Source organism: Cornus florida, unplaced genomic scaffold, assembly GCF_030987335.1.
Source record: "Cornus florida cultivar Cherokee Brave unplaced genomic scaffold, ASM3098733v1 CherokeeBrave_3.0.0_Hap2_Chr01, whole genome shotgun sequence".
Taxonomy (NCBI): domain Eukaryota; kingdom Viridiplantae; phylum Streptophyta; class Magnoliopsida; order Cornales; family Cornaceae; genus Cornus; species Cornus florida.
The window spans coordinates 68,872,024-68,885,312 of NW_026775571.1; the positions used below are offsets into that span (position 1 = coordinate 68,872,024).

General features: G+C 35.2%; 1 protein-coding gene and 1 long non-coding RNA gene across 5 annotated transcripts; one reads left to right on the top strand and one right to left on the bottom strand.

Moving 5' to 3' along the window:
• The first annotated feature begins 5,523 nt into the window (after positions 1-5,523).
• On the top strand, positions 5,524-6,321 carry LOC132274047 (uncharacterized). Its single transcript, XM_059775200.1, has one exon. The coding sequence runs from the start codon at positions 5,524-5,526 to the stop codon at positions 6,319-6,321; it is 798 nt and encodes a 265-aa protein (XP_059631183.1).
• A 974-nt stretch (positions 6,322-7,295) lies between these two features.
• LOC132299471 (uncharacterized) lies at positions 7,296-11,456 on the bottom strand. 4 transcript variants are annotated; one of them, XR_009480129.1, is made up of 4 exons: positions 11,334-11,456; positions 9,987-10,041; positions 7,995-8,355; positions 7,296-7,888 (listed from the first exon to the last, which is right to left on the bottom strand). It is a non-coding gene; the product is annotated as an uncharacterized LOC132299471 (long non-coding RNA). The 4 variants fall into 4 exon arrangements; XR_009480131.1 differs by having other exon boundaries at positions 7,299-7,888; positions 7,995-8,258; XR_009480130.1 differs by having other exon boundaries at positions 7,299-7,888; positions 8,037-8,355.
• Between the last annotated feature and the right edge of the window lie 1,833 nt (positions 11,457-13,289).

Genomic DNA, 13,289 nt, shown 5'->3' on the forward strand with positions numbered 1-13,289 from the left:
ACGAGTGAAGTCTCGTGAGGGTTTCCAGAAATGATACCCATAAACATTAAGCTCATTCTTTCAAAAGAGGTATCAATATTGCAAACAAGCATTGGGAGAAAACTACCTCAAATATGTAATTTTTCAACCATTTTCAAGCAATCTCCCAAAATCTCAATATCAAGCAAGTAAGTATGGTCCTCCACATATCAAGAAAATGATCACGTAAATCAAAACAACACTAGAATCCTTTTTGAGTGGACCAGCATCAAGTGTGTTGCTATCTAAGCCAACTAGAGAAAAATCACATCCTTACCCTCAAACTAGCACACAAATCTAGTCCCAATCATCAAAACAAAGAGTGGACCTTTTATTAAAGCCATATTCTTTCCACTCGATTATTTATTTATTTATTATTATTATTTTTAATCTTAAGGATCAAAGATGGAAGCATGGTGCAATGTGTTGATTTATTAAGCTTTCTAGCGATCCATGAGGTCGAGCGTTAGGTCAATAACTCCCAAACCGGACTGCTTTAGGGCATTAGGCGTTCAAAACCTCTACGGACTTGTAAGCTCAAATCAACTAAGTTATAAATCAAAATAACCTCCATCTAATCATTTTCTACTTCTCACCTTTTAAGAGAAGTCCTCACTTTTTTATTACTTTTGCAACTTTTTTTTTTTTTTTTGAATAAACAAGTTATTAACCTAGAGTTTGGGCCCTCCACCTTTCAGCGCAAGAAATTTAGTGCTTGATGAGGCTAGAATCCCGGCTACTCAATGAAAAGTGATTGTTATCAACTTTTGTCAAAATGAAAGCTTTCAATGCACTACTAGCCCAATTGGGATATAACCAATTCAATAATCAACAAAGCATGTACCCGACAAATGAATGCTAGTGTGCGCCTGTGCTAGTGTAGAATCCTAGAGTGAATCTCAAAGCAATCACAAAATTAGGATGATGTGGACCACAAGTGCAAGCATGATATCAATCTTTCAAAAAATTTACTCCTAAATGGCATCCACAAGGCATACAAGGAGTATTGGACTCTCAAACCAAGCAATTTTTAATTTCTAAGCAATATAGTCCTTAAAAGATCAAAATCATCGCTAATATGGACCAATCATAGAAAATCCCTCAAATACACAAGTCATGCTCAAAATTTTGAATTTTAAAAGCAAACACTGCATAGCATGCATTACCCCAAAACTTAAATGGCACAGTGTCCTCAATGTGCAAAGAGAACAAATGAAAGAGTTTACCAGTGTAACTAGCAAGAATGACCAAGATAGAAGTATCCAAAGTGGGTGGCATGGCCCCTCCCCCCCAAACTTGGGATTAACTATGCTCCTGAAAAGATGGCACTGGGATAAAACTCATCAGATAACAAAAAGGATAATAACAGTGCACTGTGAATAGGAAAGTGTGAATAAAAATAGTGAGAGAGGTATAAGGGTGGTCCTGAAAATTCGGGTAGCACTCTCTCTCACTGAAGTCACTGGATGCACCTGATAGAGTTAGAAAGATAGATATATCAATACATAGATATGACATCCAAAAAGAAAGCATATATAAAGAAAATGAATACGGTATAAAGTACATCCAGTATCAAGGCCAACAGATAAGCCGCAAAAATAATGTAATGTATCAAAATATGGCAGTCTAATCACAGATATATCAATGAAAATGAGATAGAAAAATATCAAGTGGAGGAGGAAGGACGGGCAGGGCGAACTCCGCAGATATCTCTGGATAAGTCATGCTGTGCAGCCATGACATCCTTACAGAGGGAAGACATGTCAGCTCGAATGGCAACAGCGTTGGCGTGGATGGAAACAGTATCTGCTTGAATAGAGGCCACGGCATCCTCCAGAGCCTGAAGATGCTTGATAAGCGCCGAAAATTCTATATTCAAGCGCCCTATCTTACATTAGTTAAGTCTTTTATCGAAGCATTATATGCTATTTTAATTCATTTTTGTGTTTTCGCCTTGATTCAAATTGATTCCCGTAAATAGGTTCAACGTAGCATTCTCGACTTGGTTTATGTTGAAACATATGTGTCGTGCCGGGGAGTCAACTTTTAAAATTAACACTCTCTTGTTGCCGTTAATGCAAAGACATGTTCGAGGTCGCAATATAGAGAGATATCGTCGCTCTGGGCTTAAAGATGGCATAAGCTAAAATTGAAAGTGCAAAGGCCACCTTCGCGGCCGCCCGCGGAGGTCCCGCGGAGCGCCCGCCGAAGCTTAACCCCACTGGACCTTCTCGCGGGACCTGGTCATTGCCATCGCATAAGCCCCCGTGCCATCGCGGGCGCCCGCGGTGCTCCCGCGAAGCGCCCGCCATTCACTCTAGAGGCCACGAGGCTCGGCGGGAGCTCGGTGGTCCCTCCGCGGGCGCCCGCCGATTTGTAGAGTTGCTCATCTACTCCTATTTTTCTGCATTTTTAGTCCCCTTATCCTATTTTTGTGTGGTCTAGCTTCATGCAGAGGGGGGAGCTCGTGATGGAGGTGATAGGGAGTTGGTTTTTGATGGGATAAAGACACACATCTCACATGATCTCACACATCTCTCACTTTGAAAAGCTAAGGAAGGAGAGAAGTGTTCTTGAGCTTGAGTGCAACAATGGAGCTAGGATATTCATCTTCCTTTTCATTCTTTATTTTCATGAGTAACTAAACCTCCATCTCGGGAGGTGCTGAAACTCCACCTTGTAAGCATGCTTAATTTTTTATTTGCTTAGGGGAATGAAATGTATTTTTGCCTAGTTCTATGATCTAGAGCATATTACATATTATAATGAATGTTTGAATGTTTAAATGATTATGTTGCATTAATCACTCTTGTCTTAGATTAATTAATCCCATGATTGTATGGCTTATAGTTTTATAGTGACAATGGACCTAAGATTATAGAGTGGTTTTATTGGCATGGTTTTGAGTAGTTTGTTAATCCATAGCTTAAGAATTTCTTTTGATGGGTTAATCTTATGACTTGATACCATGTGCTCCTACCAATTAATTAATTGTTTGACAATCTCTAGCTTAGTAAGCATGTCTAGGGTTGCACCATAGTTTAGGTAACTCAATCATGTGAAGCTTTGATAGGTTGTTCTTACTCTTTGATTAATTGAATTTCTTGAAGATATTATAGTAGTTATGTATTGTTATATATCAAGGTTATTTCTACATTAATTCCCCAAGTTAATCATATAATTAGTATGTGTAAAGGATTGGAGTGGATTCACTTCCCTAGACTTCTTTTCCTAAATTTCTTCCAATTTACTGTTAATGCATTTTTCAGATTGTAGACTTAGTGACAAACCAACAAATCATTATTACCCCTTTATCATCCTAAGAATGATTCTAGACACTTAGATTGCCATAGACTAGCGCAGTCCCAGTGGTTCGATTTACCCGACCAATAACCCAATTTTACAATGATTCGTGCTATTGCGAAGGTTGATGTATAATTAACAACCGATCAATTTTTGGTGCCGTTGCCAGGGACTTAAATACGGTTTAGCGACCAAAGTTCTAGGGTTAATTTTAGTTTAATTGTGAATATTGTGTCTTGTGAATATTCTTTGTGTGTTTTGATCATCTTTGTGTTGTAAGATTCTAGGGACTCGAAACTCGCCGTGGGAACGCTAGCAAAGTGTAAGTCTAGAGGACCCCAGGTAAGTCTCTTGACTTTTAGTTTTGAATTGTGAATTTCGTGCATGTATTAATTTTAAAAGTAGTTAATTTGCAAGCCCTTGTCGAGGCTATTTTAATTGTGTATTTTCAATTTCGAGCATAGGTCCTTGTCGTGGCTAATTTAATTTCTGTCTTAATAATTGAGGAGAAAGGGAACATCGTATGTGGAGTTGTGGATGATGATTTATTTTGTTGATTATATGCTGTGCTATTGATGTTTGGCTGTAGATCACTTTCCCTACTCATAATCGATTCACCGATTGATATCAATTCTCTTGAAAGAACTCTTAGACGGAACCTTAGGGAATCTACTTTTACAAGGGATCTTGAAACTGAATTTAACATAATGGGGGATAATGTAGGAAATTCGGGGAATGAAAGGTGTAACAATGAAAGGGTTGAAGTTCCCAATGTTGAACCAATGACTCTTAGAGATCATTTCATCCCTACCACCTATGCTTCCCCATCTTACATAGTAATGCCAGACATCGATGCAGCTCAATATGAGATTAAATCTAGTACCATTCAAATGCTTCCATCTTTTCATGACTTTGATAATGAAGATCCATATAAGCATCTCGATGAGTTCCTTGAAATCTGTTTGACCATCCGGTTGAGAGGATTTCCTAAAAACGCACTCCACTTGCATCTTTTCCCATTTTCCCTAAAAGATAGGGCCAAATATTGGTTGAACTCACTTGCTTCCAATTCCATCACTTCTTGGGCTCAATTGCAACAAGAATTCCTTAAGAAGTATTATCCGATGAGTAAAACCAACCAAATAAGGCGTTCCATTCTTAGCTTTTCTCAAGCCGATGGAGAACAACTCTATGAGACTTGGGAAAGGCTACAAGATCTTCTTAGGAAATATCCTCATCATTTGATTCCAAAATGGTAATTAATGCAAGCTTTCTATGCTGGCTTGACCGAACCACATAGATTCATGGTTGACTCTTCTTGTGGTGGGATGTTCAGGTCAAAGAATGCGGCTAAGGCTTGGATCCTACTTGAGAATTTAAGCGAAAATTCACTTCAACATAATTCTCGTAGGGCTCCGGCCTCAACCAATGCAAAGAACACCAACCTTTGTCAACCAAAATCAATACGGGAGGAATCATCTCAAGTGGATGCCATAGCTCATAAATTCTACCAATTAATGGCACCACATCTCTCTCCTTCATTGTCTCAAAATTTGACAAGTTCGGTATGCTCATCATGTACTAGTCCATTCCATTTTACGGAAGATTGCCCCACATCGGAGTAATTTTTCAATCCCAATCAAGAGCAAACAAATGCCATGTTCTCAAGACTCGGGAGTAATCCTTATTCCAATACCTACAATCCAGGTTGGAGAGATCATCCAAAATTTTCATGGCGGTAACAAGCCCCATAAAATTCCCAATTCCAAAGTTAAAGGAACGAAAATCAGCCCTCTTCTCAATATCAAGGTAGACCATTTCAAGCCTCTTTAAGCTACCGTCCTCCTTACAATCCAAATGTTTCCAATCAACCTACTGTGTATCCAACTGATGAGATAGTAGCTGCAAACAAACAAATGGGATTTGACTGTATTGAAATGACTAATAGAGTTTCAAACCTTAAGCATATTTGGAAGATTTGTTCTAAAAGAAGGAGCCTGCGGGTGGACTGGATCTATAGGTATCTTATCAAAAACAAAAGTTTCTGGGCAATCAAAGCTAACTCAACCAGTTCTGCCTTTTGGAGGAAGCTCCTCAAACTTAGAGACATGGCAAGAGGGTTGATCAAGCACAGAGTTGAAGTAGGCATGGATACTATGATGTGGATTGATTTTCGGTTGCAAAAAGGTGGGCCTTTCTGAGATGAAAATTCTTCAACTTGACACAAATGTTAAAGTGGATAGCCTAATTTCCAATACTCAGTGGGTTGTTCCAGCCTCCCTTCAGCACATACAATTCCTACAGTCACACTCCTTCAACTCCCAAATCCAAAGCTTGCAACCTCCATCCCCTCAACCTGACTTGATCGAATGGTTACCAAGTCCTCCTATTGGATTCTCTCAAAGACACACTATGGATTACTTCAGCCCTCACTCACTGATGTTCACTAGGCATAACCTCCTTTGGTTCAAGCACCACATCCCCAAACATAGTCACATCCTCTGGTTAGCAATCAAAGGGAGACTCTACACTCCTGATACCAAACCAATGAAGCACAAGCACTACACCAATGCCTGCTTTCTTTGCATGTCTGATTGGGAACCAATTGATCATTTATTCTTCAAGTGCAAATTCAGTATTCCCATTTGGGAGTTCATCCAAAATGTTGCTGGATTCTACATCAAACCTGATTGCTGGGCTGATCTCATTTCATGGTGCTCAACTACATGGTGCAACAAATACTTCATTACTCACAAGCTCCTTCTGTCTGCTGCTGTATACTTCATTTGGACTGAAAGAAATGCCAGAGCCTTTAGGAATAAATCAACCAGTGCTCAACACATCATTTGTCTTATTAAGGGCTGCATCAGAACAAGGCTTGCTTCAATGGCACTGAGGAAGAGGACTGAGCTTTACCAGAAAGAGACTATGGATGAACTACATAATCTTTTTCTTGAAGGCTGTGCTTTTGCAGGACACTCATGGCGCCTATCAGAGTAATCCATGTCACAATTGCTTGGTTAATGTTGTCAGTTTGCCTTATGGTTGCTCTTCTGAGCTTCTTGTTAATTAGAGCAGTTTGGTCCTGCTGCAGTTTGTTGTGGAGGTCTGTTCATGCTACTGCTTAGGTTGGTTGTGGATTTGTGTTGTTTTCTTTTCACTATGTATTGTTGTCTCTCCCCCTTGGATGGAGATTCTTGTGCTTTCTTTTCTTTCTTCAATGAAGCTTATCCTTTAACTAAAAAAAAAAAAAAAATTGGCTGCACACAGCCCTACATCTTTATATTACAAGTATAACATCTTTATATTACGCATATAGGGAATAATTGAATCACCTCTGCGTCTCATTCCAGAAATTGAATCATTAAAATAATTTGATTTGAATGTTCAATTTTGTTAAGCCTCCATTTCTTCTTTAACTCTGTTACGTGGTGAAAGAATAAAAATTTAATCTCAGACGCTTGAGAAAATGTGATTGTAACTATAAGTAAACTACTATTTTTAACGTTAGGAGATACTAATATTAGTAACAATTTAAATTTCAAAAAGTAATTTATTTTTAAAGGTTAGTGGTAATTATGGTGGTAAGAATGAAAAACAAAAAGTTAAAATCATACACAGAAACGGACCTTGTTAGCGTAAGTGGGGGGCACTTGACCCCAACTGAATTTTTATATAGTATTAATTTTACCTATAAATTTTTAGGTAAATTATATAAATGCCTCCATAATTTTTATCTTTGCCCCTATATACATATACATATTTTTTCTCTTCTCCTCCCAAAATTGCACGTGTACACCTTTTACCTGAAAACTTAATTCAAAAATTCAAGAGCTAAAGAAAATACCACTAAGTTACTAATCTTAGTGGTATATTTAGTAGTGTTATAACATTTTAAAAATATAAAACTAGTTGAATACAATATTATTTTAGTTAAATCTTACACACATAGCATAACATAAGATGAGTTTTTTTTTTTTTTTTTTTTTTTTTTTTTTTTTTTTTTTTGCCAGTAAAAGAAATCAACAATTATGTACTTAACATAAGTTAGTCAACTAGTGAATTGCCCAACCGTTATTATTTCAAAAAGGTATCAAACCCTAATTAGTCTATATATAGAGGAAACGGGTGAAAACAACAATAGAAAATTCTGTGCCCCAAGTCAAAACACATTTTATGAAATTAGAGTAATATCAACATGTTTTTTTTTTTCGCCTTTTCATCTTTGTAACTACATGAAAATTAACAATCCAAACAGTTGTCTATAATCCTAAAATCACTTGCTTGATCTTCTCCGCATCGCCGCCAGTGACCAACGCCGGGACCGTCAACCTCAGGTCCCCATACACGACCACATTCGCCGACAAGGCCTCAGCCCCATGCATCTCAAATACTTCAACGATTTGATCTCGAACAACACAATTCCATTGGAGAAGGAAATGTGGACAAAGAAATTCCCAGCCCCAGATGACGACGCCTGCTTCTTCAGCCCCTCCAGCCTCTCTCTGTCTTTCTCAAGTTGTCCAATAAATTCAATTGTATTCGTAAGAGTCTTCTCCTTCGTTGCCTGTGATTGTGTGTGTATATGTGTATATAACATTAATATGTATGTGTGTTTGACAATAAAAGAGAGATTCAACAACTAAAAGAACAGAGATATAGAATTGAATTACTTAGGGTTGGGATTGGGGAGGAGGGATTTAAGAACAAAGTACATTTTTGATTCCTCCTCTCTATTGACACGTTGATCAAGTACACTCTTCTTCACGTGAGAGTCATCTCTGCTTCGATCAGCGCCATTCGGCAGAGTCATGGTATCCCTCCATGATTTCCTCAAGAAATTTACTTCTTCTTCAATTATATATGAATTAGAGAGAGACTGGATCCATCTGCCTCTTACAGTTTTACTCTAGCTTGAAAACTTTACCTAGTGCTCCCTAAAATATGAATGTGAGTAAGACTTCTTTGACTATTCCTGGGAGATTCCCCTGCTCTCTGGAATCTGACATGCAGTCACGGAAACTGTATTTCCCTCTGGACAATGCCGTAAATACCGTAGCATAAAATATAAAAAAATATTTAATTCAAGCACTTGTGTATAAAATGTATGCGGAGTACCAACAGGCCTGTGATCCAACGGTACAAAGTTCCTACTTTTCAAAGGAAGATCAGAAGTTCGAACCTCAATAGAGACAATGTGTGTGAGTCCCAACTAGAAATATATATATATAGCTGTATGCTTGTTTGGTGATAGTGTTGTAACGGGAAAAATGCTTCTAATAGTAAAACTGCCATAGAACTTTTGTTAGCATTAATTATATTAATTGTTTGGTGATACATTATGTGAAGGCTTTTTTTTTTCATAATTAAAGTACTTTTAATTTATTTGTAAGCAATATCATTTAAAGCACTTCTATTATTAATTTTACAATAATGCTTATTAATGTAATGCTTTATATTAGATAATAGTGGGACATTATAAAAATGGGAAGAAAATTGTCTTTATAAATATAAAAATAGGAATAAAATCGCCTAAAGTAAAAAATATATATAAAAAATACAACATCTAGTCAAAACACAATTTTATAAACACAATTTTATGCTTCGGATTAAAGAATAAGAACAAAGCAATCGTGGTTGTCAAACGAGCCCTAAATCATACTCATATTTTTAGGCACGGACAATAATAAAGGATTAACATCTACTATATAATACTAATACAAAATAATAAAAGGGTTAAAATCCACTATATATGTAATTTCATATTACGTAGTGTGATGAACTTAATCTAAAACATAATCTATGTCTAAATTAACTCATATTCTAAGTCTAAACATCTAGTTATTCCTAATGATGAATCTTCTTAAAGGAATAATTAATCTATCTCCTTCTAGAACCCAGTCCTCACACTGGATTCTAATAAACGATGAACACACATAATCATCAAAATTTACACAAAAACAAATAACACCACATTCAATCAATCAGTTAAGATCACCAAATTGTCTTTCAATTGATATCAACAAGCACACAAGACAACACAACATATTATGTGAGAGTACACTTAATTACATGTAAATAAAAGTAAGACATGCTCCTTTATACAATTACACAAAAATACAAACATTTGCAAGTGATCAGCCAAAAATATTCAAGTTTAGTGGATTTTGGGGGGAGAAAAGGTATGTTGTATTGACTACAAGAAGGAACTACTATTGTATCAGAAAACAAATTTTGTTCGTGAATATACAACATTCAGCCTTTTCTCTGACTGGAATTACCGAGTGGAAGGGATGAGGACTCCCACTCTAATTCCTCCTAATTGGGTTTCACCTTGTCATCGTACCTTCAAACTATAATAACCAAACAAGAAGAAAATCAACATGCTTATTGCTCATTTGCTAGATTGGAATACTCAAAGCATTAAGCCTCCTGGGGTTTAGAACATGTTTAATAAAATGCAAAAGTCAAAATATTATGAAATGTATGAAAGAGTATTTCAATCATCTCATATTTGATTTTAATATATATATATATATATTTGAAAGGTTTGATCATAATATTTTGTCACACAGAATCAACACACAAACAATTCTATTAACATAAATTCAACAAGACATTTTATGAGCAATAAATTCTAAATAAACAAAAAAATTATTTTATACCTTTACCGATACTGCTCATTCCAATTAATTTCCTCTAGTAAGAAATAAACCTAATCTGCATTAAAAGAAACTTTGTCACATAAAAATTTCAGAGCTCAGAAGTAAAAAATCATAAATAACACAAGACACACTTCAAATACAAAACTCATCAAGGAATACAAATAAGAGATGAACCAACAAAAAATGATTAGGAACAAATCACTATAAAGAGAGCAAATGCTTATAGTATGGAGTTGTAATTATGTAATAAAATCATTCGAAATAAAAACAAAGAAAAAATACTGTAAATAGAATGAGAGAAAAAGAGAATTACCGGCTCTACTAGATGAAAAGTAGAGAGAGCAAATGAATGCTCAAACAAGTGAACCATGAAGGGGCCTTGGGGTAGCGGTGGGTACTGTTAACGGGCCTGACCTCCAAATTTTAGAGAGAGAAAGATAATGCAAGGGAGGAATCTCGATATTGAAAGGAGGATGTTGCGTCTTCACTCTTCATGAAGGGGCCTTGGGTTATACTCATATTTATAAGTGGCATTGAGAGATTTCTTAGAAATAAAACTAAAAAGAAAAAGAAAAAAGTTTTAAATTTACGTTATTGTTTTTATTGAGAGATTTCTTAGAAATAAAACTAAAAAACAAATTATGATGTTAATAGTCTTTATTGACTCCATATGTACGTTATTGTTTCTTATAAACTTTTATCTATTCCCTACACCTATATTTTAACTTACTTTTCTAATGTGTGTATAGTTTCAAAAGTGACTATAACATTTTTTTAATAGTTCCATTGATTGCATATGAAAAGTAGTCAATTACTCTTGCCAGCTGCGTGAAGATATGAAGGGTAATCAATAAAGGCTATCTGACTCTGACCGTACTGAGTGTCGGATGGTCCTTTTTCATAAAGCTGTATTTGATTTGCAACTTCAACATTTTCTTTTGATCCCATTCTCCAAGAAAGATGCTTGGCATGCGTAAAAAGCAACATTCTCCTTCCGTGGATGTTATTGTGTTTCTATATCCCTCTCTCTCTCTCTCTCTCTATATATATATGATTTATAGAATAAATGTGGTCAACATATCCATGATTCTATATATGCACGTACTCAACATTTACCCAAAAAAAAAAAAAAAAAAACACAGATCCATATGATTTTGAGGAATGCATTATAGAGGGTGTTGTGTCTTCACTCTTCATGAAGGGGCCTTGCGGGTTATACCCGTATTTATAAGTGGCATTGAAAGATTTTTTAGAAATAAAACTAAAAAGAAAAAGAAAAAAGTATTAAATTTAAAGATAGAGAACAGATTATGTACGTTAATGGTTTTCTAATATATAGATAGATACCTCGGCAAACTTCAGATCTGCTTTAACGGAAAGTAACACCGGCTTTCTCGTCGGACCACCTCCTTTCTTTGCCTTTCCACGAATCTTTATTTATTTGCACTCAAACGACTAGAGAGAGGAAAAGGGAAAACAAAGGACTTTCTCTGGAAACAAACATATCCATCCATTATATATGGGGTGTGCTTTCTTATTCTTCGTTGGATTTGGAACTAATCGACAGCTGTGGATGGGTAGATTGGTGATCCGTGTACCCTGAAATGAACCTATGAAATGTAGTGGACTACCACTACCTCCATTTATTTATTTATTTTTCAATATTAAAAAATAGTGAATAAAGATTGTGATTACAAAATACATCATTAAAGTATAGGTTATATGTTCCGATACTTTGTCTTTATTATTCACATATTAAAGTATTAAAAAAATAAGCCTAAACTTTCATTTAGGTTTGGTTAATTTTGCCCCCCTTGTACTTAATTGTTATAAAAGTTAAAAGTCAACTAAGTAAAAAATTATAATTTACAAAATAATAAAATAAGATAAAAATTTAGATAATTATTTTGAAATTTAAATAAAAATATATTTATGACTCGTATAGTTAAATGAGGTGTAAACATGTTACAAAGGTTGAACTTTTCAACCTAAACATGACACGTTTAATTAAACGAGTTAATCGTATTAAACTGTTATAATCAAAATCTGTTTAAAGTTAACCCAAACCCACTTAACTCTTGTCGTATTCAAGTCGTGTTGGCAGGTTGTGTCAAACTTTTATCGCCCTAGGCGTGGCCGCCCTCCTAGATTTAGAGAGCTTTGTCAATTTGAATTTCGTTACCGGAATGAATTATGTTCTTCCATTAACAGCTAATCTTGCCGTTAATGGTGGTTAACTGGTTACCATGGTGCTTTAGTTTGGGCTTGTCCCTGGGTTGGGCTTTGCCCTTGTTTGTCTGAGGCCTGTACTCCTTTTTTTCCAGGCCCAAGGCCATCCATTGTATATTCTAATAACCTATGGAAGTTGCTTAAATTTTTCGAAAAAAAAAAAAACAGAAAATTTGAAACTAAAGTGTCAGACCATGCAGCTTTTATTGAATACATATCTTTTGCATGCGTTTACAGCTTTTATTGAACTACACTGCGAGGTCTCTCTGTCACTTTGTCAAAAAAATAGAGTTGAAAGAATCACACATAAAAATGAAAAAGGCATAAAATTGATTGCCAATATCTTTCGAGATTTGGCTTTGCAGATGAGGCAGGGAAGAGAGAGACAAAATTGGAGTGATGGTTAATTTGTAACTCAATGGAGGCTCACAGTAGCAAGAGTTGGTTAAAGTGAGCTTTTGTGGTTAGATTACAACTGGAGATGGGACCTTTACAACACTTCTAGCAGTAAAAAGTACGTATGTGCAAAATAGCAGTTGGTGAGACATTAACGAAGACAATTTCTTGTCAAAAAAAATTCAAAAATATAAAAAAAATTAGATAAATAATTTTTAATCAAAAGACGTATATAGTACACAAATAAATTTATAAAAACAAGGTCAAATTAGAGCAAGTGTAACTAATTTCAACAAAAGTTGATCGACTTTAAAACGTGAATTATCATGTCAAATTTTTTATTCAAGTCAAGTTCTCTAAACATGATTCATATAAATTAAAAAATGATTAGGACAAATTGCATAAAACCCTCTCTCCTTTCAATATTTTGAAGGAAATCCCTTTCCAAATTTTTTTTATTTTTTTATTTTTTTTTATTTTTTTTTTAAGCAACCCCAACTTCTGTGTTTGTTGCAACACTATCCCCTAATGACCAAAATGTCCCTTAATATATATATATATTGCCCCCTAATCTAATATTAAAATTAATATAAATAACTCATTCATCATAGTTTTATTAAATATTATTTTCAAAAATTAAAAATTAATGGTGCATCTATAAAAATTAAAAAAAAAAAT